Genomic DNA, 27842 nt, shown 5'->3' on the forward strand with positions numbered 1-27842 from the left:
AAGCCCCACCCAGCTACAAGGATCTCCACCTCTGCTTGCATAAACCAGACTCATTGTGAGATATTGGAGTAGTTTAAGCTACACATTAGCTAGTTGTTTCTCGTCGACTTCACCTACAGCTGGCAAAAGCCACAGTGAGAGATTTTATTATACCATTATAAAATGGCTGGCGTGTGGTTGTTCCTGAGTCTCTTTTTCTTGGGTTCAGCTGAAGCTGGGAAACTGTTGGTTATTCCATCAGATGGCAGTCACTGGTTAGGAATGAAGCCTATTGTGGAGGAGCTGGGGAGGAGAGGAAACCAGGTGGTCGTCGTCATTCCAGAGGCGAGTCTGAGTATGGGTCCTTCACAGAATACCACCACTCTGACATATCCAGTGAACTACACCAAGGCTGAACTACATGCATCATTAGAAGGCAATTTAACTGCAATTCTGAGTAACGACCTTTCTTCTGACCTGTCCAAGTTTCTGCTTTTCTTCTACCAAATGAACCTTCTTCAAAGGTTTATAGTGAGGAATGCAGAGGGTCTGCTCTTCAATGAGGACTTGATGAAGAGGCTTCAAGACTACAGATTTGATGCTATTCTCACTGACCCGTTTGAGCCTGTTGGGGTCATTGTTAGTGAATATCTCTCCATTCCAGCTATTTATATGCAAATAAACCTCCCTTGTGGTATCGACAGTCTTGCCAGCCAATGCCCAAGTCCTCCTTCTTATGTTCCACAACGTAATACCCACTTTACAGACCAGATGAATTTGTGGCAAAGGTGTGTCAACTTGATAAGGACTCTGCTGCAGCCAATGGCTTGTAGATACATGCATACTTGCGCAGATGAGATCGCCTCACGTGTACTGCAGAGAAAAGCGTCTATGATGGAAATCATGAGCCGTGCAGCTCTCTGGTTTATGCGCTTTGACTTTGCCTTTGAATTTCCACGACCGTTGATGCCTAACATGGTCATGATTGGAGGAATGGCAACTAAGAAGCCAAAACCATTGTCACAAGTAAGCTCACATAATTACATTTACATGTAATTACATGTGCATTTTCACTAACAGTATCAGTGTCGTTGCTCTCTGTCCCTCTATCCCATTGATCACTTTTCTCTATCCATTTCTGTCATCAACTCATCATGGACTGTGAAAATAGCCAACAAATGCACAAGCAAACCTCACACCATTATTTATACTATATATAAAGAGTGTTTTGTCTAAATTAATGGTGTCTAATAGGCTGAGAAAGAGTGAGAAACTATTTGGGTCTGTTTTTTCAGAGCATGTCTGTATGAGGACAGAATCATTCCAGAAATATGCTTCTCTTTGAAGATCTCTGCTTCAACAACATGAAAATTTGTATATTTCTCTTGTCACTGAGGCAAAGTACCTTAGTTGAAGGTTGACATCCTTCCACACTGAAATATACTGAGATTTAACTATTTTCTACCCTGATCGCACATTATCATGATGGCTGATATATTCATTTAGATAGGCTAGTTCGAGTGGGACATATTAAAGGTCACAATGTTTTTTTCATAGGTGATAGCCCATGGTTTTTGTTACAGCCCAGTGTTGTGTTAGATATTTTTGTGAGATATAATCACAGATTATTGTCCTAGTCTGTATTTTTTGTACAAACTGGTTCTATTTCATATTTGGACATTTAAATGAATTTGTTCTCTCTTTAAAACAGCATGTTTTAAAATGAAACCAGACATAGAGGGGGACCGGATATGTTTGTAACATGGGGAGAGCTGTAACACCACCAGTTTCCCCAATCAGGGATAAGCTAGGAGTCATTATTTACCAACTTCATTCCCTTACATACAACTAAGCACAGTTTATTTGTAATAATCCTACATAATGCGTAGACAGTGGAAAAGAAAGACAGATAGATGTGTGCCTGCCAGAGTTTTTTGTTGTTTGTTGTTGTTGTTGTTGTTGTTGTTGTTGTTGTTGTTGTTGTTGTTGTTGTTGTTGTTTTAAGGAAGTGGTCAGCTTTCAAAGAAAAACAAGTCAATCTGATCAGTTGCAAAGAAAATTGTGAAAACCAGTGGTGAGGATTCTGAGACCCCAAACAATTAAATCTTTATTTTGGCTGTATGGAATCATTTGGCAGCTCTAAGCTAAAATAATTGTGAGTATATCGTGCCCTATATGCAGTATCTGGGCCCACCTCCACTCCAGGGTTAACAACATTGATTTTTTCACCATTGTTACCCTGATTGAGAAATAACCAAATTCTTTTATATAGACACGAAAAGCAAACCGATTTTAGTATCAAACTGATTAGAGAATTAATAGCTGAATTCATAAGGGCTTACAGTATTCATAAGCATTTAATATTTCTGGCATTTAGGCATTAGATTTGAATTCAGTGTAAGACTTGTGTGACAGATAAGCAGAGAGAAAGAGAGACATTAGATTTGATGAAAGTATAGCATGGATGCATTTGAATCTATACTGTATGGTATTTTCTCTTTCGATATACATGACAACCTTTAAAAGTACATTAAGTACATTTTAAGTGACCTGCTAAAGCCACTTTTTTCCACCTGCATCATTAAAGTGCTTTGTGAGATTGACTCTTGTATATATTTTAACAGTATGTTGGATCATGTTAGATTTACTTGTGTACTGAATTGCTCTGAAACCAGTGCAGAATTTTAGATTTAGATGTGTTTCTCTTTAGACCCTTCGTCATTTCTATAAATTCATTAGAATTTTAATCAAACACCATTTGCTTAAGATTAAGCTGCAAACAGATCATCGTGTGTAAAAACATGTGCTCTGTAATGTTTCTCTCAGCACTGTCACATTTTGGGTGTTTGTTTCTTGTTCCTGTCTTTTGTCTGTAATGTGATCCCCTGTTTTTAGTCTTGTGATCCTGATATGTGTTCCCTTGTCTGTTGTGTCATGTTGTAATTGGTTTACTGTTAATTGTTCACATGTGTCCCTTGTCTTGTCATTAGTATTGTGCGTGTTTAAGCCCTCTGGTTTGCCGTGTCTTTGTCTTCATCTTGTTTTTGAAGTCTTTGGTCGTCTTTGAGTTTAGAGTTTCCATGCCTCGTCATGCTTTTGTTCTATGTTTAATCTTTTTTAGTAAATAAATTGTGTTTGGCTTCTCACCTGAACTTGCCTCCAGTGGAATCAATCGTTACAAGCACTTTCTTTCATTCAGAGTAGTGTGCTTTTGACCACTAATCCCCTCATGCCACAGCCCTCTTGAATGTGAGAGTTCATGTGTTTGCGTGACTGCCTTGTGTTCCTGTGTGTTTAGAGAGTTTGCATGATATGTGAGGCAATCCTGTACTGACAGACCATAGTGACTTGCAGAATTGTTTTGAACATTTTGTCAAAAGGTAAAGATAAAAGCAACTTTAACCTGTAACAAACTCTGTACTTATGAACCAGAAAAGTGACCTTTTTCCTTAAATTCTTGAATGATTTCTGGATTTATAAACAGTTGTGAGGGGAAAAATATTGGTTATGCTTGCAGCTTGATTCAGTTTGTTAATATTACTATTAGTGGCCTCACGTTTATTTTTTGTCTGATCAATTTACAAATTTCAAATCCGAAATACAATGACTTGATTACAACTCTTCTATGATTATGATTTTTTTAAATATTTTGTTAAAACTAATTGTGATATTTTTAGGCATAGAGTAAAAAATTGTCAGGGTTATACAACTGTCCTGATATCATAATGAAGAAAAAGGTGAGAAAAGAATGAAATTCTTAAAGATTAATCATCAAGTAGGTTTAATCAGGGTTGTTGTTTTTTTATAGTTCTGAGACAATAAATATACATGCAAAAACTGGGAGTTGCACCACATGAACCAAACTAACTTTGCCTTGTCATGAAAAGGTCAAATTACCTGACATTTTAAGATACTTTTTGACTTTTTTTTGTTTGACTTTTACCTTTCTCAAGTTGAATTATTTAAAAAACTATTTATTAATTGGTCAGTGCTGATTTATAATTATTATTATTCATTGTTGTTTTTCATGTTTGTTTATAATAATGTTAGTCCACAAAGTTTGAAAAGTTAAAACTATCTTAATATGTAGAAATGAACTTAAAATAAATCATAAATTCTGTAAAAGTTTATTGTGATAGTTAATATGATAAAAGTGTTACCAAAAAATTAACCTGTTGCAGAAACTTGGTCCTCTTTACCTTTGTATGAACAAAGCGATCTCTAACTAACTGTGACAGTTCTTAATCCTTGCACATTCTTGAAATATTAACCCAGAGCTACATTTTACCCACTTGTTAGACTTTAAACCACAGTGCAGTGACGTAGCATAAAAGTCTGAGCTTATTAGTTGTGCTGTACGCTCATTCAGCCAGAGACCTATCAATACTCACTCCCCTTTTGTCTAGTTTAGAAGCACCTCCTCATTTGAAAACATTCCCAGGCGTCTTAAATATATTGTATCTCCAGTTGCTGTATACTGTACGAACTTTAGAGGTATGGTGAGATCACTGAGTGTTCCTGCTTTGGGGCTTCTAGCCTGGCTAAGCTTGTTCTCAGAGCCTGTGCAGGCTGGAAAGGTGCTTGTCATGCCAGTGGATGGCAGCCACTGGCTGAGCATGAAGATCCTGGTGGAAGAGTTGTCTCTGAGGGGTCATGAGACGGTGGTCCTGGTCCCTGAAACCAGTTTTCTGATTAGGGCGTCTGCCAATTACACCACTAAGTCTTTCCGTGTGCCCTACACCATTGCTGAGCTAAATGCCAACTTGGACCACATAAGGAAGAATGCGTTTGAGAAGCCTCCACAATTTAATGATATCTTTGTGAATTTGGGGAGCCTGATAGAGTTCACAAATATGCAGGTGAAAGGCTGTGAAGGGCTGCTGTACGACGAGCTCCTGATGAAGAGTCTGAGAGAGACCGGATTTGATGTTTTGCTCACCGATCCTTTCCTGCCATGTGGCACTATCCTTGCTGATTCCTTCTCACTTCCTGCGATTTATTTCTTGCGTGGAATTCCCTGTCGACTTGATGAGTCAGCCGCTCAGTGTCCCTCGCCTCCATCTTTTGTCCCGCGCTTCTTCACCGGTTACTCAGATAAGATGACTTTCCCTGAGAGAGCAAGAAACACACTTATGACAGTTTTTGAAATGTTACTTTGCCGTAAACTGTTTGCCAGCGCTGATGAACTGGCCAGTAGATATCTGCAGAAGGACACTACATACAAAGAGCTATTAGGGAACGCGGCAGTTTGGCTTCTAAGGTACGACTTTACCTTTGAGTTCCCTAAACCACAAATGCCAAACATGGTCCATATCGGGGGCATCAACTGTGCAAAGAGGGGTCCACTGACAAAGGTAAGATGTTAATGAACATAGTCATTCTCAGATGCTTTAGTTGTACACAAAATACAGAGCTTTTACAACAGTGAAAGGAACTTACTGGCAAGACTGTACAGTTAAACCCCCCAAACAAATAGCAATTATTAATGGGCAATTTCGCATCAGTGGTTCGGAGTGTGTAACAAACTGCTAAAGTCAGGTGAATTTAGTGAACAAGGCTTAGTTATGTCATAACTGTTTCGGAATTTCAATGGTTCACCGTTTTGAACAAGTGTCTATGCTTTTTTCCTGATCTTTGTTCTTTGTTGCATTGATCAGCAGGCATCACCAGCGTGTATCGTTTCAAATGCATCGAAACAGTGAGTCATTTTGCAAAGCAATTGGTTCAATTGATTCGATGCTTTGAAAAGCTTAGTTTCTCCCATCACTACGTCAGAGTAGCGACACTATGGGAACGCCTCTAAGTGATTGTGTCTTGAAGCACATGTGAAATCAGTCCAACGCATGACAGAACATCATAGGCAGGTGACATCATGACCAGGAAGCTATGTAGCACACCCAGACCAAACAAAAGCTATATGTCCCAATTTAGAGGCAGCATCCTTAGAAGGACTCGGACTTCAGAGGCTGCATCTTTCTAAGGCAGTGAAGGTTGGACCGAGCATTGTTAAATGGGATGGTCTAGCCTACAGACGATTGTTCTTGTCGCCTTTCACCTGTGACATCGATGAGTGACAGTAACAATTATTTGACTTATTTGAAAGTTATATTGAACTCTCTGAAAACAAAACAGGGCTCACACACTGTCTAAATTCCACCATGGTCCATTTCTGTATATAATAAAGAGTGTAAACCATATATAATCTTATCTTAGTAAGATATAATTCAACATCTGAAACGTTTTAAAGTTTTTTATTTTTATATTTGTATCATTAGATATTTAATTAAGTTGAAACCCAATACTTGTGATTAAAAGTGTGATTTGGCAATTTCTCCCCAAAAAATCCTGTCGTCACTGCCGTGCAATGAATTCTGGGGTAGGCAAGACTGCGAAGGATACATCTGTTGTACCCTTAATTTCATGGGAAACAAGGACGCATTTGAAGGAGCTTTTGAATTAGGACAGCACTTTGTCGCGCTGCGGTGACCCAATCGGCCTTTGAATGTGATTTTAGTTTCTTTGTTCAAATATAGCATTTTAAAGTGTCTTGGTTTTTGTTTAGTGCTTGTTTAATATAGATTATAGAAAAGTATTTAACAGTGTTCCATTATATTTTGGTTTTTGTTATAATGTGAGGTTTTAACATGTGTCCTCATTCTAATTTTTTTAAACTCTACCAGCATATCCAGTATTTTGCATATCTGAAAAAAGTCAGACTATTTGAATAACAAGACCTGACATTTCATGCTTGCCATTAGTTTTGCATTTGACAGGAAGAATCGTTTATTTGAAAAAAGTATTAAGGTAAAAATATCGGTGCAATAGTTCCTTTGTGATATACATTTCCCTTTTTCCATTTTCACCTATGCCATTACAAGCCATATGCATTTTTCTCTATTTAATTTTTTGCATGACATGACATATTTCTAAACTTTCACCTCTATTTGGTTGCTTCACCACCATACACAAAGTCCCACCCAGCTGCTGATCCCAACCTCTGCTAACTTAAACCAGACTCATTGTGAGATAATGGAGTCATTTAAGCTCTGGTTGCTTCTCGTCGACCTCTCATCCTGCTGACTAAAGCCACAGTGAGAGTTTTTTTTTAAAATACCACTAATAAAATAGTTGCTCCTGAGTCTCTTCTTCTTGGGGTTAATTTAAAAAGATTAATGTACATTTATAGAACAATTCATTGTGTTTTATTACCTTGGCATTATTTACAGTTCAACAGCTGATGGAGTGACAGCAAATTAGACATTTCTTATAATCGTAATCAAGCACTCAATATTGTTTCCCTCTTTTGAAAAGTAAGAAAATCATGGGCTAATTTTCATTGTTGGGTGAACTATCTCTGTAATTATGGTGTGGTGTGCAATACTGTATTCTAGCATGTATCTATTTGAGTAAAGCCACTAGTAAATATCGGACTATTTCTACCTTCATCAAAAAAATGCTTTGTGGGATTAACTCCAAGGCTCCTGTAGAATATTTTAACAGTATGTTCAATCATGTTAGATTTACTCAGATTTAGATTCACTTGTGTGCTGAATTGCTCTGAAACCAGTGCAGGCTTTTAGATTATGATCGGCTCTAGACCTAGTTCATTAGAATTGTAATCAAACACACTCCTCTGTCTCTGACTTTGTTTAAACATAAATTGTTTTCATCTGTTGTAGTTTTTTTCAATTATAAAAAGAATGACTAAGTGGCAAATAGGCCCCCAAGTGTAAAAATGTGGTCTGTAATCTTTCTCTCAGCACTTTCTTTCATTCAGATTGTGTTTTGACCACTTAAGCCCCTCATGACACAGCACCTTGTATGTGAGGGATGAGCTGGGAATAATTATTTAATAATAGTTGCACAATATATGAGGCAATCATACTACAGTCTGATTATAGACTTGCAGAACTGTTTGAAACACAACTTGACAAAAGTTAAAGATAAAAGCAATACATTTAACCTTGAAAAAACTCTGTACTTATGAACCAGAAAAGTGACTAATTTTCTTTCTTTCTTCAACAAAAATATTGGTCATACTTGGTTCAGTTCATTATTGTCAGTGACTGATAGTCTAAGCAATTTATTTAATTAAAAAAGCAATACATGCATACAATGACTTGAATGTACCTCTTCTATGATGATCATGCTTTAATTTTTTTAATTAAAATACATTTAGATATTTTTGGGAGGCATAAAGTAAAAAAAAAAAACTTTTTACTTTTTTGGAAATTGTTTTTTGAAAACACTATTTATTAACGTAGGTCAGAGCTGATTTATAAGTACTATTGTTCATTGTTGTTATTTGTGTCTGTTCATAATAGATTAATGTTAATTTATATAGATTGAAATGTCAAAAATGTATGTAGAATTTAACTTTAGCCTATAATGGTATGGTAGACAATTTTCGGTGAGGCTATAGCAAAGCTTTGAAAGCATAAGATCCCACCCTCCTCTCCAAAGCTACACCTCCTCCAAAACACATGAACGAGTACAGCAAGGTGCAAACAAAAGTGTCACGGGAGACAGAGTTAAACTACCTCATGTCTCAAAGCACATAACAATATTATAATAATAATGAACATAAACAATGTCTAGGTTACTATTGTATTGAGATGTTACGTCAGAACTGAACTGACGAATTGGGATCTTGCCTAAGAGCCCAAACACCTTCAAGTGTAAACTAAATGAGCCAATGAACAATGGCATGCGAGATTTGTATTGCACACCCCACCCCGCAAAACGGCTATGTATAGGAAGTGCGTGCAATCACACATTCAGGTTTGCGCTGAGGATCCGAGCTGGTGACCCAGCCACTCAGCGTTAGTGCACCAATTGAGGTGATGGGACGTAACGTCTCCATTCCCTCCTTCAGGGCATCACTATTGCTGCCCCTTCCAGTGCTCCGTGTAACTCACCTGATCCCCCCGCACCTGCTTGGGAAGGAAGATAGGACGGGGCTTTACGCAGAGAAGGTCAATCACTTCTTTTCTTTCTAGCCCATACAGAGAGACTATCAGATAACATTGGGAAAGTGTGCCTTTTTCAAGCAGAAAGAGATGCTACGGGGACCACATACTTCCTGTAGGGAGGTGTCAAATGGAAATTACACACATGGACTGACCGTTAAGGCAGAGCTACATGTGGAAGGTCTTTGTGGTAGATTCAGTCTAGTTATGGTGAAGTCAATACTGGGTAGAGAGAGGCAGACCTTCGTAAAGATGCGGGGCGACAAGGACAGCCTGAAGGGTTGGCAACGCAAAGCATAGGAACGGTCTGTGTCGAGGAAATATTGAGACAGGAAAGTACACTTACATCAGGTTGATCTCGGAAACCAATCTCGGGGACGGATGCATTCGAAAATGCGTTTCTGCATTAGCATTTTGAACGGGCGCTTATGAAGTGGCCGATTCAAAACACGCAGATGATTTCTGCCCCCAGAAATCATGCAAACGGGGTCAGAGGGACCACAGATTTCCCCAGATGTCCCCAGACCCAGAATGGACAGTGTCCCGGAGGGGGGTTCTGTCTGCACAGTGCAACCCTTACCTGGCTCCACGGTTTGGCAGGGGGTGCGTGAGTAGGCATCGTGTCCTCGAACCACCCCTAGCTGCCGGCTGGTGATAGAAGAGAGGTATGAAAGTGACAAGGCATAGCGGCATGCACTACCATCCGCTCCCTCTTGGGGCCCAGGCACAGAGGAACCTGCTCTTTTTCTAATAATTTGGGTACCTAAAACTAAAACAAAATTCAACACAGGATTCTCCACCCTGCCCTCATCCAGAAGAAGGAGTGATGTGCTCACCATCTCCCGAAGAGCTGTTCCCTCCATCTCTGGGCCGCCCGTCTTAGGACCCCCTGCTCTTATGCTTGACAGGTCTTGGCCGCTCCGCCTTTCCACGGCCAGCTCCATGCTGTGGCCTGGGTGGAGGCTGCTTCTGCGGCTGTGCGGGAGCGGAGTTGGAAGCCGCAGGGGGGCGCCCTCGGCGATGAGCAGTTGGGGGGACTGCAAACGGCGGCGAGGTGGAGACTGCAGCAGGCCATCGGTGTAGCCGAGAACTTCTGGGTGAAATTCTTGACTATGTCACCAAAGAGGCTGGCCTGGGATGTCAGGGAGACGAGAAAACAGTATTTGTCAGTCTCCCTCATATCTGTCAGGTTCATCCAGAGATGGCATTCCTGGAATACCAGGGTGGATTTCGTTTGAACCAGGGGGTGTGCAGTGGTTTTCGTCAAGAGGTAACCAGAAAAAGGGGCCTTCCGTTATCTGGTAACCTCTTTGTGCATTTCCTGGAAAAAAGGCATGTGTGGGCTGCCCCGAGATACCAATCATCCAGCCTCGAACATTAGGGACACGGTGGAGGCCTCCACTCAAGCCTGACGCTCTCAGCGGCCTGAGAAAGCATGGCTGTCAGCTCTGGGTCGGATTTGATCAACACTACTCTCCCCAAAGGGGGCAACGTAGCCGGGTCTTCATCCCCAAAGGACGCTAGCCCACCCTCCGACACAGTGATCGAAATCTGATCATCCGCCGGAGCTCCGAATGAAACGCTTGGTCCCCCATGTGAAGGTCTAAAGCTCCACAGCTTGCAGTGTGCTAGAGGAGTGGGGCCCCCACAGGGATTAGCTCGGCGGGTAAGCCCCCACTGTGATCCTCAGGTCACCCTGGCTATACACCGAAGTAGCCCTTTCCTGATTACCAGCAGAGGAACTAGATCATTGTATAGGTGAAGGGGACTCCACCTCGACTGAGGTAATCGAGTCTCGACCGCAGCACCGCGATGGTCGTCTTCCCGCACTGGGTACATGACTCATCCACAAAAGCCACCTCAGTGTGCTTTATGCCCAGACACGTGAGGCAGCGATCATGACCATAGTGGAGTGGGTGCTTAATCTCGTCTTTTGGAAGGGACAAGGCTGCACAACAAAACTCACTACGAAAGAAAATAAAAGAGCACAGAGACTCAATTTATCACAAGAAAGCAGTTGAAATAAAAGAGAAGGCAACACAAAATACAATGCAAAAACACATTGAAGATATGAGAAAGGCTGACTACGCTTCAACTTGCAATGTGTTTAGAACAGCTTATAAGATTTGCAAGCATGGGCGTCCCTTTACAGACATGCTAAAAGATGTCCAGTTGCAAGTCTTAAATGGTGTCAAGATGGGGCAGAGTTTTGCACTCTAATAACTCATGTGCAAATATACTGGATCACATTGCAGCTGAAATGAAAAAGAAGGTAGTCAATGACATAGTGATGAATGAAAGAAAATTGTGTGTGCTCATTGATGAATCCACTACAATAAGCGGAAAGTCTGTGCTTCTCGTGTGCCTGCGGTCAGCTATTTCCAGTGAAAAGCCAGACACAATATTTTTTTAACTGATTTAGCTGCAGGGAACCACAGCAAAGGACAACACTGAAGCACTGTTAGGATGTCTTCATAATAATGGCTTTGACCCTCACTACCTACAGAAACATTTGTTGGCATTTGCTTGTGATGGAGCCTCAGTGATGCTTGGGAGGAAAGCAGGAGTTGCTGCGCAGCTTTGTTCCAAATTCCCTTACCTGTTTGTCTGGCATTGTTCCAATCACAGACTGGAACTGGCAGTTTGTGATGTTTTGAAGGAGGTAGGAGGAATCAACCACTTTAAAATATTTTTAGATCAGCTTTACTCCCTCTACATGCATCCCCAAAAAACCAAAGAGAGTTAACCGAGAGTGCTCACAATGTTGGACAGCGTCTCCTTGTGATAGGCCGTGTTTTATCAGTGCGTTGGGTTGCTTCAAGTGAGAGAACAGTGAAAGCGGTATGGGAGAACTACCAAGCTCTGCAGGTACACTTTACAAGTGCTGCTGCTGATACCAGCTGGGACTCAAGAGAGAGAGCAAAATACAAAGGACTCAATGATGTTCTCACTACTGTTTCTTTTGTGGTCAATCTTGGCATTATGTATGACGCTCTCACAGAACTCAGTGACCTCTCAAGAATGCTCCAGAGACGGGACATGACTTTGGATCAAGCCGACAGGCAGCTGGACCGACAAATCCGGGTGTTTGAGTCAATGGTGTCCACACCTGGTCCCTACACACAAACTGCCATTGAAGCTGAAAAGAAGAAAATCTTCAGAAATGTATGCCTGCATGAAAATCAGTGGGTTATAAAAATCAACCCTGGGCAATTTTTCCGTAGCCTGGCTGAAAATGTTAAGTGCAGGATGACTCCAACAACTTCCTCACATGTCAGTAGAACCTCATCTGAAAAGACAGATAATCACCTCCTCTCAGACATCAAGGTCCTCCAGTCTGACTCCTGGCCTGCATCTCTAGATATTCAATATGCGGATGCAGCGGTCAGACGTTTATGTCAGAGATTCAGAGTTGGGGAGAGGGAAAGTGTCCTAGGATTTAGGGAGTATAAAGACGTTAAAGCTTCCAAGACACCAGAAGCCCTGAAGCCTCTTCTTAAAGCTGTCCATACCATTGCAGTATCAACAAGTGAATGCGAACGAGCTTTCAGCTCAATGAATGATACTTTGACAGATAAAAGAAACTCTCTCGACATCAAAAGGCTTTCAAATCTGATCTTCCTGAAATGCAACGGCCCTTGGATCAGTTTAATGCACAAACATATGTGCAGACATGGCTGGCACTAGGGAGGAGAAGTGCAGCATCCACAAACTACGAAGCCCAAAGTGCAGGGAAAGTGGAGCCCAAAACTTGCTGGAGCCTCTTCTAGGTAAAATGATTTATACAGTATTTCTCATTTTTCATTTGGTGTACTGTGATTGTATTTTGCTGAATCTGCTTTTGTATATTTTTCAGGGGTAAAGAAATGAACCATCTTCAAGCCATGTTTATGTTCTTCTATTCTATGGTTATTATGTTATGTTTTATAATTTATTTTATATACATTTAGTTAAAAAATGTTCAATACCCTTTTGCACATTTTATTTATGTTCAGTAGCTCTTTCTAGCTCAAGCAAATCCACAAACTAATAAAAGGATTTATTATTTTATATAAGGTCGTCTGTTGACTGCTGTATATAAAACCCCTTCAATATAGTTGTTGTTACCTCAGGGGAGGAGGGGAGTCAGCAAAAAAACAACAACAACATAATAATAGAGTACCGGCACCTCTTTTGGGCCACTTAAAGCACTGGTGTTGGGGAAAGTTACTTTGAAAAGTAATGCATTACAATATTGCGTTACTCCCTTAAAAACTAACTAATTGCGTTACTTCGTTACTTTATTAGAAAAGTAATGCGTTACTTTACCTTTGCGTTACTTTTTTTCAGCTGGGCTGGGCTTGTTTTTTATAACAAAAAAGTTATATTTTTGGGCAAATGTAAAGACCCTTTCTCAGCAAATAATAAGTGAAATAATAAGCCTCAGGCTGAAGGAAAAGGATTTTATTCATTTTGAGGAATATTGAATCTTTTTTTGTGCAAGTTTGATGAGTAAATGCTCATACTAAAATAACCATCATGTTTACAAACAACGCCTCTGCACTTAGAAGAGAGCTGTCAGTCAATAAATAGAAAAACAAAGTAACTTGCATTACTTATTTGAAAAGGTAACTCAGGTGTATTGTTGTAAATTTTAAAAGTAATGCGTTACTTTACTAGTTACTTGAAAAGGTAATCTAATTACGTAACTCAAGTTGTAATGAGTTACCCCCAACACTGACTGCAACGCTCTTTTTTTATGGACTGCCTTCAAAGCTACTCCACAAACTTTAGCTAGTACAGAACTCGGCTGCTCGAATCATCTGCAGAACTCCTCTAGCTGAACACATTACTCCCATATTACAACAATGGCTCCCGGTTAAATATCGTACTGATTTTAAAATTCTTCTTCTTACTTACAAGGCACTCAACAATCTTGCCTTTAGTCATGCAGCTCCTTATTTTTGGAACTGTAAGGGGTATACAGTCAAAGACCCAGAACCAGATATGAAGAATGAAGACCCAGAGTCAGAATTATAATAAATTAAAAGAAAAGTTTTACTGAAGATAGTTTGCAGTTTCATCTGCAGAAGTCAGCTTCAAGACTCACACAGGAGTTCGTAGGCCGCCCCGCTAACAGTTACAAATATCACACCAGTTTTACCATTTCCAAGGTCTAAGCTACGTCATTGCTTACAGGTTTAATGATTCTGATTGGCAAAGAAATAGATAAACAGTAATTTTCCACACATATACAGATAGACTGAAGCATATCTCCATCGATTATGCAGCTGAAGTTAGGCACGTCATGACCTTCCAGGTCGCAGATTTGGGTTGCTGGGCGCCAGCATGTCCAGAACAACAACTCAGTCAATCTCCAATAATGCCAGTGGTTCCATAACCTGCAACCAAGAACCTTCTGCCACAAGATGTGTGAAACAGTGAAAGTCTTTGTCTTTTTAAATCTCGCCTTAAGACCCATCTTTTTCGGCAAGCTTTTATGTGATTAATATTACACTGAGCCGTCACTGACGGAAAGGGAACTTAAAGAGCACTGACCTGTACCTGCTTACTACTGCAGAATAATTTCGGTGTTGATAGTGTTGCCATTAAAATGCTATGGAGTCATGAACTGCTCCGAGTATAACGTCACGTGTTTCCATCTCTTCCAAATTACAGTAGTTATGTCATAAACGCAGCATAAGCTCATTGTTTTGGTTCAGGAGGAACTGTAAAAGGTGGCTGCTGTTTCTGTTGCGGATTTCAGTGACTGACGTCTGTCTAACTCTGCATAGCATGAAACGCACTGATAACGTATGATGTCTGCTTGAGCAGGGTGCATGGAGGTATGGAAATACATACTTTAATAGGCAGGAATCATTGTATCATTGCATTCGGACTGAATTAAATTATTGGATGAACTTTTTATGTTCCTACGCCTTCCACAGAAAAGATATATACATATAAATGCATTTAGACCACTTAACTTAGTGATTGTTACCAGGATGTGAAGAGACTTTCAACCAGCATAACAAAAATATTTATCTGGAACTAATCACCTACCCTGCCTTTAATAAATGCTGTAAAGGTATTGTTAGTTCATGATACCTAATGCATTAACTAATATTAACTTGATGAACCTTATTGAAATGTGTTAACAATATATTAACCTGTTGCTGACATTTGGTCCTCTTGAACTTTGTAACAAAGCTATCTCTAAATAGCTGCGATAGTTCTTATATGCTTGTACATTCTTGAAATAATTAATCCAGAGCTACATTTAACCCACTTGTTAGACTTTAAACTCCAGTGCAGTGACATAGCTAAACAATATGAGCTGTTGCAGTGGCGGCCTATCAACACTCATTCCCCTTTTGTTTAGTTTTGAGGCCCCTCCTCTTTTAAAAAACATTCCCAGGCTTCTTAAATGTATCTCTGTATGCTGTATACTGTACAAACGTTAGAAGAATGGTGAGAGCAAAGAGTTTTCCCGCTCTGGGTCTATTAGCCTGGCTAAGCTTGTTCTCAGAGCCTGTGCAGGCTGGAAAGGTGCTTGTCATGCCAGTGGATGGCAGCCACTGGCTGAGCATGAAGATCTTGGTGGAAGAGATGTCTCGGAGGGGTCATGAGATGGTGGTCCTGATCCCTGAAACCAGTTTACTGATTAGGGCGTCTGGCAATTACAATACTAAGTCTTTTCGTGTGCCCTACACCCAAGATGAGATGAATGCAAACTTGGACCACATTAAGAAGAATGCGATTGAGAAGCCTCCACAATTAACTGATTTTTTTGAGAATTTGGGGAACCTGATAGAGTTCACAAATATGCAGGTGAAAGCATGTGAAGGGCTGCTGTACGACGAGCTCCTGATGAAGAGTCTGAGAGAGACCGGATTTGATATTTTGCTCACCGATCCTTTCCTGCCGTGTGGCACTATCCTTGCTGATTTCCTTTCACTTCCCCCTGTTTACTATTTGCATGGGATTCCCTGTCGACTTGATGAGTCAGCCACTCAGTGTCCCTCGCCTCCATCTTTTGTCCCGCGCTTCATTACCGGTTACTCAGATAATATGACTTTCCCTCAGAGAGTAAATAATATGCTTATGACATTTTTTGAAATGTTCCTTTGCCGAAAACTGTATACCAGCTTTGATGAACTGGCCAGTAGATATCTGCAGAAGGACACTACATACGAAGAGCTATTAGGGAACGGTGCAGTTTGGCTTCATAGGTATGACTTTACCTTTGAGTTCCCTAAACCCCAAATGCCAAACATGGTCCATATCGGGGGCATCAACTGTGCAAAGAGGGGTCCACTGACAAAGGTAAGATGTTAATGAGCATAGTCATTCTCAGGTGTTTTAAATTGTGCACAAAATACAGAGCTTTCACTGAATCACGTGTCTTTTACAATTATAGTGAAAGGCACTTAGTGGTAAGACTGTACAGTTAATGCAAAAACAAAAAACAGAAATTATGTTAATGGCTACCAGGGGCCTTTATTGGGTATGTTGGCTGCCATACCTTGGCTGCCTGGTCAGGTTTTATTGCAGGATTAACATGAAACATGTGAAACATATAAGTTGTAATGTTTAATAAAAGAGAAAAGTAAGTAAATTGAAGTGATCTAGTTGTTATATTCGTGTCAAGTGAGTTCAGCGACACTGCAAATGTGTACATTTTTAATGTTATGATAGTGATTTGATAATGTCTAAAAAAATAAATATCTAAATATAAATTAAAAAGCAAAATGTGTAAAAAAAACTGGGCTATATTATGGAGTGGAAAAGGCTAATGAGCAATAAGTGCTCCTCTGCCACCATTTACTGGATTTTGTGGTAATTTCATGTCTTTCGTAGATTTTAAAATAAAAATGTTAGTTTTCCCACATCGTCAAACTTTTAGTTTTACAAATGGCAACAATCTTTGAAGGATGAACTAGAAAAAAGTTTTGATGATTTTAAACTTTGAAGACCTAGAAATAGTTGTGTTAAGTAGGCTACTTGGAAGTCCTTGAAAAGGACTTAATTCTTTTAACAGTGGTCTATAGCTGTCTAATTTAATTGGTTATTATCAAATGATTTGGACGCACCACACACACACACACTTGTCGTATTGTTAGTCTTTGTTGGTTTATTTTCTCAGCTATCACTATACCTTTGCTTGAATTTCAATTTTGTGCATTTCAAATTGTCAAATGGATTCAATATGTGTAGATGTGCTTGATGTGATATTTGAGGATGCAGTACTGTATAGGAATGAAAGAAAATATGTGGGAGGGTCACATCAAGGGAATAAGATTTGATGAAGTCATCAGGGTTCACCATACCTTGGCTCATGGTGAATTGATGACTACATATAGAAATATATATATATATATTTAACATTTTTAGTTGTTTTAATTAAAATTGATGATTTAACACTGAACATTAGTATATTTTTTTAATTAACATGAAGCATGTGGTCCAGGTCAAGATGCTCTAATATAAGTTGATGCCATGTACTTTTGTAAAAGCAGTTTTACTGTTTTGGCTCTCTAGAGTGTTACATCATACAAGGTTGTTTTTTTATTTGTTTTTTTTATTGAAATCCTTATTTCGAACATGAAAGAGAAAGTATATTAAATAAAATAAAAATAAAACCATGTTTAAGAACATAAAAGAAAACAACAACAACAGATGAGCAGCAACAAAGTACCCTTCTTTCCTGTGTTAACATACCTCTATTACATGGGCGAAAAGGAGTAGGAAGAAGTAAAACTTAATGTTCAGTAAACAGTGTCAGGATAACCAAGATCTAATTTAGGAAGTTCTCCTGTGCACACAATATGAAAAATCCACAAACACTTATTTGTGAATAAGACCCATTGATTACTTCAATGCCATATTTGGACTGAGCACATAGCTGCAAACATCGCCACTCCTTTGAACCAAGTCTTGACTCCCTCAAGATAGTACTTTAACCTTTGTGGTTACACTGCATAATTTTTTTTTCTGATTTAATCTTCGTCAACTCTGCCTCTGTCCTTCACAACATTGACAAAATGGCTGGCGTGTGGTTGCTCCTGGTTCTGTTCCTCTCGGGTTCAGCTGAAGCTGGGAAACTGTTGGTTATTCCATCAGATGGCAGTCACTATTTAGGGATGAAGCCTATTGTGGAGGAGCTGGGGAGGAGAGGAAACCAGGTGGTCGTCGTCATTCCAGAGGCGAGTCTGAGTATGGGTCCTTCACAGAATACCACCACTCTGACATATCCAGTGAACTACACCAAGGCTGAATTAGAAGCAGGCATAGCAGATAAAATAAACACACTTCTGAGTGTTGAAATCTCTACAGACCTGGCCAAGTTCCAGGCATTTATTATTTCAATGGATATTCTTCAAAGCTTCATAGTGAGGAACGCAGAGGGTCTACTCTTCAACAGAGACTTGATGAAGAAACTACAAGATTACAGCTTTGATGCTATTCTCACAGATCCATTTGAGCCCATTGGAGCTATAGCTGGTGAATATCTCTCAATTCCAGCTATTTATATGCAAATAAGCCATCCTTGTGGTGTTGACGCTCTTGCCAGTCAATGTCCAGTTCCAGCCTCTTATGTTCCACAACCTTTAACTCACTTTACTGACCGCATGCATCTTTGGCAAAGAAGTGTGAACCTGGTAAGGACTCTCCTGCAGCCAATGGCTTGCAGATATTTGTTTACTCGTGCAGATGAAATCGCCTCACGTGTACTGCAGAGAAAAGCATCGATGGTTGAGATCATGAGCCGTGCAGCTCTCTGGTTTATGCGTTTCGACTTTGCCTTGGAATTCCCACGTCCGGTGATGCCCAACATGGTCATGATTGGAGCAACAGTTAGCCAGAAACCAAAACCTTTCTCAAAAGTGAGTCTTTATTTTTCAGTTTCTAATTGGCTTACTAATGATGTAGCTGTGTATAAAGTTTAATTTAAAATAGTAAATTTGGAAACACAGGACAAGCAAGGTTATAGAATGTCATATCTGTTCAAAAACAGCAGCTGCTGGACACAACCAAACTGCTCTTACAATTTTTGCTGCTATGTCTTAATATAGCAAAAACAGTTTAGTATGGTATTTCAAATTCAGTGATTTAGTCCAAATTTAACGAGACCTTTCACTGTTTTGTATTAACAACTGATGACAGTGACGCATATTGTAAGAATGAAGAAAGAAAAGAAAGCCTTAGTTTGACAATCTTTTATTATTATTTTTGAGATTATCAATCTATATTCAGAAAAAAACATAAAACAAGCAATGATATCACAGAGAACACCCCTGCAAACCCTAAAGTCAGAAAGTTGAAGTGAATAAGGTTCAGCTTTATCTGGCAACTCCCCAAACACATAATATTTATTAAAAAGAAAAACTACTTTTTACCTTTTGTGCATTCGTCAATGACTGAATGATTGCAGGCATTCACTTCCTGTAGGCCTATAAAGTAGCCTACACATTGACATTTAAAAGACTTTTTAAAGCAAATAAGTGACTCTAAAAAATCTAACACCCAGCAATGAGTAATTTCTTTGCATCTCCTTTCGAATACAACATTCAAATTACTAGACAAAAAAGTATATCCTGAGAAAAGTGGATTTTGATTTTGACCTCCATTCATTCTGCACCCGTCCTGTGAGCGCCCTCATATGGAACCAGACTGGAACTGCAACCAGTTCAGAAGCCGGAAGTTTACTGAGAGTGAAAGTTCTCCCCTTATTATTATGTTCTGCTTCTCTAATCGTGCTTCGTTTTTCTCCGTTGAAATTAATGGGGTCGCTGTGTCCATTTCTTTTACTGTGTATGGGTTGTTGTGAACTTTTGCAGCGCGTTTGTATTTGGTTGTGTTGTGAGTATTTGGAGCACACGTGTGTTGTACTGATGAAGATGTTTTCTTAATTTGCGGGTGTTTTTCGCAGTTGCTGTGCGTTGAGCTCTTTTTTGTTTGTTTGTTTGTTTGTTTGTTTGTTTGTTTTTAAACAGCGCGTTGAGCTCTCTCGGACACCTAATTTGCGAGTGTTTTTCTATCTGCATGTGTTTTCTTCAGTTGCAGCGCGTTTAGCTCTCTGTCACCGTACTATAAACACTGTAAAGGTATTGTTCAATGTTTTTTCATGTTACCTAATGCATTAACTAGTGTTAACATGTTGAACCCTATTGAAAAGTGTTTCCAATATTTACCTCTTGCTAACATTAGGTCCTCTTGACCTTTGTATGAACAAAGCTATCTTTAACTAAACTGTGACAGCTCTTATATGCTCTTACATTCTTGAAATATTAACCCAGAACTACATTTAACCCACTTGTTAGACTTTAAACCACAGTGCAGTGACGTAGCATAAAAGTCTGAGCTTATTAGTTGTGCTGTACGCACATTTAGCCAGAGATCAATACTCACTCCCCTTTTGTCTAGTTTAGAAGCACCTCCTCATTTGAAAACATTCCCAGGCGTCTTAAATATATTGTATCTCCAGTTGCTGTATACTGTACGAACTTTAGAGGTATGGTGAGATCACTGAGTGTTCCCGCTCTGGGGCTTCTAGCCTGGCTAAGCTTGTTCTCCTCAGAGCCTGTGCAGGCTGGAAAGGTGCTTGTCATGCCAATGGATGGCAGCCACTGGCTGAGCATGAAGATCCTGGTGGAAGAGTTGTCTCTGAGGGGTCATGAGATGGTGGTCCTGGTCCCTGAAACTAATGTTCGGATTAGTGCGTCTGCCAATTACACCACTAAGTCTTTTCGTGTGCCCTACACCCATGCTGATTTAAAGGCAAATTTAGACAACATAGAGAAGAACGCGTTTGAGAAACCTCCGCAATTGATTGATATCTTTGTGAATTTGGGGAGCCTGATAGAGTTCACAAATATGCAGGTGAAAGGCTGTGAAGGGCTGCTGTACGACGAGCTCCTGATGAAGAGTCTGAGAGAGACCGGATTTGATGTTTTGCTCACCGATCCTTTCCTGCCGTGTGGCACTATCCTTGCCGATTCCCTCTCACTTCCCACCGTTTACTTTTTGCGTTTGATTCCCTGTCGACTTGATGAGTCAGCCGCTCAGTGTCCCTCGCCTCCATCTTCTGTCCCACGCTTGTTCACCGGTTACTCCGATAAGATGGCTTTCCCTCAGAGATTAAATAATATGCTTATGACAGTTTTTGAAATGTTACTTTGCCATAAACTGTTTGCCAGCGCTGATGAACTGGCCAGTAGATATCTGCAGAAGGACACTACATACAAAGAGCTATTAGGGAACGCGGCAGTTTGGCTTCTAAGGTACGACTTTACCTTTGAGTTCCCAAAACCTCAAATGCCAAACATGGTTCATATAGGGGGCATCAACTGTATAAAAAGGGGTCCACTGACAAAGGTAAGATGTTAATGAGCATAGTCATTCTCAGTTGCTGTCTCAAAATACAGAGCTTTGACTGAGTCACATGTCTTTTACAACTTTTACTGGTAAGACTGTACAGTTAATGCAAAAAAAGACAGCATTTATTACATCACACTTTTATTAAACGACCTCAGGACAACCAAAATCTGCATAACTCTAATTGCTTAAGAGTGCCAACCTGCACAATCATTAACAATGTTTAACTGTCTAATCTGCAATCAACAATGGTCATAGGCTGTACTTCCTAAGATGTGTATACATGAATGTGGGACCACTGAGTCAGTTTAGGTGTTAAGATATTGTGCATAATTTTAGAATTTTCTGATCTTTCTCATTTGACCACTGTAATCTTCAAGTGGAAATGAGGGGTGCCTTTGTGTTTACAGCATGGAGCACAGGGGAAATGAAACCCATTGTCTTTGTATTTATGTTGTGTACTTTTCAGTAAGCAAAAAGGGAAAGGTACTCTTTTGCCAAGGTGTTTTATTGTTGCACTATGCTGCTTTTCAGAAGTTCAAAGTTTAAACATGCAAGTTCATGTTGGTATTTGTGTGTGTGAGTGAGACAGCAAACATATTATGTAGGAAGAACTGCTTACATTAAAAAGGAGTATAGTTAACAGTGAAAGTGTGCGCTTTTGTGTCCATGAAATGTGATATCTGCTCAATACTGATGATGTCTGTCCTCTGTGCAGGAGCTGGAGGAGTTTGTGAATGGTTCTGGAGAGCATGGGTTTGTGGTCTTCACTCTGGGCTCCATGGTGTCACAGTTACCTGAGGCCAAAGCCAGAGAGTTCTTTGAGGCATTTAGGCAGATACCTCAGAGGGTAAGTGTGGAACACTTAAAAAAAGACTACTTTTGAAATGCTTGAATACAATTGAAATGCAATGTGGCAGCAGTGTTGTTATGTTTTGCTAGAGAAATAAGTGACCTGGGGGTGCATTACAGAAAGATCCTATCTTATCTGTTTGGTAACAATGGCAAGTTCAGTTAGGACCTCGTTTAGGACAAAAACTACTGCAAAATGACATTTCTTAAGTGCATAATCGTATCGTAACCACAAATAGGAAAAGGGTATTACAGAAGCTTCCTAACTCCACAAAAAAATCCTAAAAACTGTCTTAACTTTAGGACAACCCCAATGGTGTCCTAACGTCAAAATTATTTGTGAAATTAATTATTACTGTAAAAATCACATAATTTTAGCTCTGTCTGAGAATGCTGTCACATTTATTAATGATACAATCTGAAGAACAGCCATGTTTGATGGTGGAAAGACTTTGAACACCCAAATGATGCACTGCACTTTGACAACAAATTTCTGAAAAATATTAATTACAGACTCCTATGAAATAAAAGGATTAGGCTTTGCCTTTTCTATCAAGCTTATAAAAACTTTGTTTCTCCATTCACCAGTTTTTCAGTTGTACTTCCCAGGCGCTGTTTGTGTTGTTGGTTGCTTGGTAACAGACCTGAGAGTTAATTACCGAACTCAATGGTGGGGTTTAAGATTTTCTAACCACAGACAAGATGAGATTTTATAAGATAGGATAAGAATTCTAAATCAACTTAAAATTTGCTTCTGTAATACGAATTTGTGAAAAATCCAAAATTAACTTGTCAGATCTTAACTTAAGATAGAAAGTTTCTGAATTTGCCCCCTGGTCTCGAAAAAAAAGCCCAAAATAATCAACCTGGTCTGAAAAAAAAAAATCTGGTTTTGGCTGGTAGGGCATATGCACATCATGCAGTCTGCATAGGGCACCCCTTTTGAAAATTATTTTTTCCCAGTATTCTCATTTGTTCTGTGAAAAAAAAAAAATTCTAGGACTTTCTATAGCCCCTTTCACACAGCGCGTTGATCCCGGGAAATTGCCAGAACACCTTCTGTGTGAACACTAACACGACCCGGGATTGATGCCGGTGTTCTGACGATTCATGCTACCCATCGAGATGTGTTACTTACTGGTTATGCGCATGTGCAGACTCATTTTTCTTCTGCTTACCACGCCCATAAATCTATGCATCCTTGCTGTGAAGACTTTGACAGGTCAAAGATGAATATTTGATGATAATTTTTACTTTTCACACCGTTTTAATAATAAAAACAGTACAGTATACTGTACTCATAACTTCGAATTTTATTATAATTGTATTTCATGTAATAATGTCATTTTTACTTGTTATATCAAATGTGATAATTACTAGTTCATTTAAAATATCAAAATATGCTCCCCATACACTTACCATGATTTAAATGAAATAATGATTTCTTAATATTGTGAGATTTACACCATTATGGAAACAATAGAGAATGAATCAACATTCTCTGTGATCGATTCGCGCTTGGGTAGCAGTTTTTGAGAAGGCAGCACAAATCGACAGACTCTGCTATCGATTTGCTCTACGGTAGCATTTTTCGACAACGCTGCACAAATCGTCAGAACACCGGGATTGATCCCGGGTTGGGGACCTAGTATGGCCCTGTCCCAAATGGCGCACTTCATGCAGACTTTTCGGTCTTGTGGATTTAAATTGCGCGTGCTCGCCGAGTCTACGAGTCCGTAGGCCGTCCCATTTAGCATTTTAACGCTCTGAAGTGTGCTCAGCAGCGCCCCCTTTGTACCCTTGAAGCGGTCTTCCACTTTAACTACCCAGGAATCCTTGCGAAATGCCAATCAGAAAACGGATGGGAGGAGATTTCGCTCACGGAGTGTTAACATGGCTCTACGATATAGGCGTACATTTTACCAGTTGTTACTTACAGTTAATACAAACATTATGGACCAGTGGTTGATATCTCAAACATAATAATAGCGTGTTAAATAATACGATCGCATTATGATTCATTACAGAAATAGAACCGAATGTCATGGCTTTACTGAGTCATATAAACGTAGTATGAATATTGAAACCTATACATTTTTCTTAAACTCATTTACATTTTAATTTTGTGTTAAAATTGAACATTATGTATTATTATGTACAACTGTATTGATCATTTACATAACCATGACATCCAGTCTAATGCCCAGGTGGCATATACAATTATAGAACTGTAAAAGCAGGCTCTGTAGTTCACATGGACATAAGATTTGTGAAAATAAAATAAATCCTGTTCTCGATGCTAAAGACTGTAATTTTTTTTATGATATTTGTGATATTTTTATAATAAAGGGACTGATGAGATGACCTTTAAGTTTATTCAGCTTCGACGTCTGAGCTGAGACCTTCTTCCTGTTTCCGGCGTGACGATCGAGTCTGTCCCAAAAATACATCTCAATGCGCCCTCGTGGACTCGCGCTAAGGGCCCTATAGGTCTGCACTACATGACGTCACCGAAGTGTGTGGACTCTGAGGAAGTCCACAAGTCCGGAGTGTGCCATTTGGGACATGGCCAATCATTGCCGGGATCAGTCCCGGAACGCGCGCTGTGTGAACAAAAGCCGTAACCATTGCCGTGTCGTAATGATGACGCTGAAGTGAAGTGAAAGCAGGCTAGTGAAACGGTAAGTAATGCGCTAGTTTATGATCGAATCAGAGAGAAAAATGCACAAGCGTGGTTTCTCCAGAGAGAAATCGCAGCTCATAAGAAAACTATAGACCTGCTGAGACATTACATGTCACATCGATGTCACGTGTCTTTACGGGTTGTGTGTGAACGCACTCTCTGATTCCGGAAAATCACTGGCAGTGTGAATGAACCAAAATCAAACGAACCCGGGTCAAATCCCGGGTCACTTTTTCTGTGTATTTTCCGGAATCTCTGTGTGAAACGGGCTTATCTTCCAACTCCTCCGGGATGTTATTCAAGGACGGCTATCTCATCACAGTATAAATGCACTGAATTAAAAACTGTGATTTTATTGTCCACAAAACTCATAAGACATGTAAACTTCAGCCACTGGCTGTCTAAATAAGACCATTTACAAATATACAGTAATATGTGTACATTGATGGCTGCATATTTTATTATTTAAGAAATGTCTTACTGTTGCACCAAAAGCAGCTAAAGTCATAAAGATGTTGAATAAAATAACTGTAGCTGGTAAAAATAAAAAAAATGTTACAGTCAGTATGTGGGTTGTAATGTTAATCCAGGGGTGTCCAAACTCGGTCCTGGAGGGCCATTGTCCTGCAGAGTAAATTGCATAAAACTCTGGCTTGAATAACAGCACCATTTCTGTTAAAAATAGCAATACTTGCATTTGTAGCATTGACGTCCTAAAGACTTAGCATCTCTAATGGCCAGCCATGTGTTTTGTGAAACAAAATAATGTTATGCAAAATAATGCATGTCACCATACTGCATGTTCATGATTAAATGGCTTCAAAATATTAACCTTTAGCTCTCTGATTCGTAGGTGCTATGGAGGTACACTGGACCAGTCCCTGAAAATGCTCCAAAGAATGTCAAACTGATGAAATGGCTTCCACAAAATGATCTCTTGGGTATGTTTATATTCTCCTTTGACCCTCTAACCTTCCTGGAAGACATTTTATTTAAATAAGTGTGCTTCTTTTTTTTTTCGGAACTGATGGTAAGAGTCAGGGGGTGCATGATGTTTGAATTACCATGGCATATTATAATTCACCGCACTAAGATACTGAATGTGTTGTTTTCTTGTATGTTATAGGCCATCCTAAGGTTAAGGCTTTTATTACACATGGCGGATCACATGGAATCTATGAAGGAATCTGTAATGGGGTGCCAATGGTGATGCTTCCTCTGTTTGGAGACCAAGGGGATAACGCCCAGCGTTTAGTGGCTCGAGGTGTTGCAGAAGCCCTGAGTATCTTTGATGTGACCTCAGAAAAACTGCTGGTTGCATTGAGAAAGGTCCTCAATGACAAAAGGTAAACATATGTATTACATTCAGCCTGGGCATTAAACATGCAGTTTATGCACTGATAGATTCTGTCTTGATTCATACAACATTTATTTAGTATTGAACTCAGTGGCATGTTTGCATGTGTGAATAAAGAAATACTATTTTAGTCTTTCTACTTCAAAATTTCACATTTAATTAATTGTGTTACTTGCCATTTATTTGTAATTATTTATTAAATTTACTAGCAATTTCTGAGTGAAAATTGTTTGTGTATATCCTACAACAAATAGTTTTCAGTGTGTATATTGTGCAATCCTTCTGTATGCAACAAAATATAAAAATTCTTCCTCCATTTTTGACTCAACAGCTACAAGGAGAAGATGTCAGAGCTTTCAGCTATTCACAGAGACCGTCCCATTGAGCCTCTGGACCTGGCTGTGTTCTGGACTGAGTTTGTCATGAGGCACAAAGGGGCAGATCATCTCAGATCCGCAGCCCATGAGCTGAACTGGATTCAGTATCATTCTCTGGACGTCATTGGCTTTCTCATTATGATTCTAGTGACTGTTATTTTTGTGACTGTCAAAAGCTGCATGTTTTGTTTCAGGAAGTGCTTCAGAAAAACTCAGAAAAAGAAGAAGGAGTAGATACATAGTCAACTTTTTGTCCTTTTTTTTTTTGTGGGGTTATTGTTAGAAACCTCTTTAATCTGTGTTATTGTAACTTTAATACCTCCAAGACCTGTATCCATGACTTGAATAAAGCTTCTCAAAACCTATACTGAGTGTGAACATTTACCTTTTTTCTACACTAGTACATGTTTTAGTTTTGCCTGGCTATGTTATTTCAAATCACTGTTTACAAATTCATGGGTATAGAACAGATTGCGAAAATGCTATAACATTTTAAGTACTTATTTCAGAAAACATCTATGAATCTTTTTGCTTGGTTATCTCTGTAGCTCTGTAACTGTTACAGATAATTATTAGATTGCATTGTGGTGCTTTCAAAGTCTATTCGAAGTTTGCTTAGCAGGTGATTTCATACAATTGCTGTATTTTAAGTAATTTACTCACTGCTCACTGAAAGAAGAAAAAGAGCTCCATCCATGCAATAGGCTTTCCTGATTAAAAAAAGATTATTAAATATTCTCCATAAGAGTCTCTAATATTAGATATTATTAATATTAGACATCTCTCTTTCTCTCTCTCTTTCTTTCATTACCTATTCAGTCATATCTGACTCTTGGTGATTTTCTTGGCAATGTTTTTTTTCTGGGGTAGGTTGTCAGGACTTTCCCCACCCTCCCCATTACATGGTTTGGGACACACACACACACACTATGGCCAATTTGGCATGTCTAATCCACCTAACCTGCATGTCTTTGGACTGTGTGGGGGAAACCGTAGGAATCCTACGCTGACTCGAGTCGGAAAAAACATGCAAACTCCACACAGAAAGGAGTCCTGGGTCAGCTGGGGTTCTTCTTGCTGTGAGGCGACAGTGCTACCCATTGAGCCACTGTGCCACCACGATATTAGATACATAATGAAAAACAGATAATGGGTGGGTAATATTTAACTCTAGGGGTGATAATCTTCACTGCACAGCACCTTCAGTTCGACGTTCATAGTGCATGAACACTATTGTCTTGGCCTGCAATTAACAAAAAACCTTGGTT

The 27842-nt window shown here is 39.5% G+C and overlaps 1 protein-coding gene and 2 pseudogenes across 4 annotated transcripts; all 3 read left to right on the forward strand.

The window, feature by feature from the left end:
- The first annotated feature begins 52 nt into the window (after nt 1-52).
- Nucleotides 53-26939, forward strand: LOC143723563 (UDP-glucuronosyltransferase-like). Of its 3 annotated transcripts, none has more exons than XM_077216180.1 (5): nt 53-1005; nt 22024-22155; nt 25694-25781; nt 25967-26186; nt 26529-26939. In XM_077216180.1, exons 1-5 carry the CDS (start codon nt 163-165, stop codon nt 26806-26808), a joined length of 1563 nt encoding a protein of 520 aa, XP_077072295.1. In that variant the 5' UTR covers nt 53-162; the 3' UTR covers nt 26809-26939. The 3 variants fall into 3 exon arrangements, with proteins under 3 accessions (XP_077072295.1, XP_077072294.1, XP_077072293.1); XM_077216179.1 differs by lacking the exon at nt 53-1005 and adding an exon at nt 15381-16253; XM_077216178.1 differs by lacking the exon at nt 53-1005 and adding an exon at nt 19593-21305.
- LOC143723570 (UDP-glucuronosyltransferase 1A1 pseudogene) lies at nt 3842-6307 on the forward strand (annotated as a pseudogene). Its single transcript, XR_013197144.1, has one exon. The product of XR_013197144.1 is annotated as a UDP-glucuronosyltransferase 1A1 pseudogene (transcript).
- On the forward strand, nt 17949-18997 carry LOC143723568 (UDP-glucuronosyltransferase 1A5 pseudogene; annotated as a pseudogene).
- Nucleotides 26940-27842: the final 903 nt, after the last annotated feature.

The sequence above is a fragment of the Siphateles boraxobius genome, unplaced genomic scaffold (genome assembly GCF_051911475.1).
Source record: "Siphateles boraxobius isolate OS27281-9 unplaced genomic scaffold, OSU_SipBor_1 7, whole genome shotgun sequence".
Taxonomy (NCBI): Eukaryota; Metazoa; Chordata; class Actinopteri; order Cypriniformes; family Leuciscidae; genus Siphateles; species Siphateles boraxobius.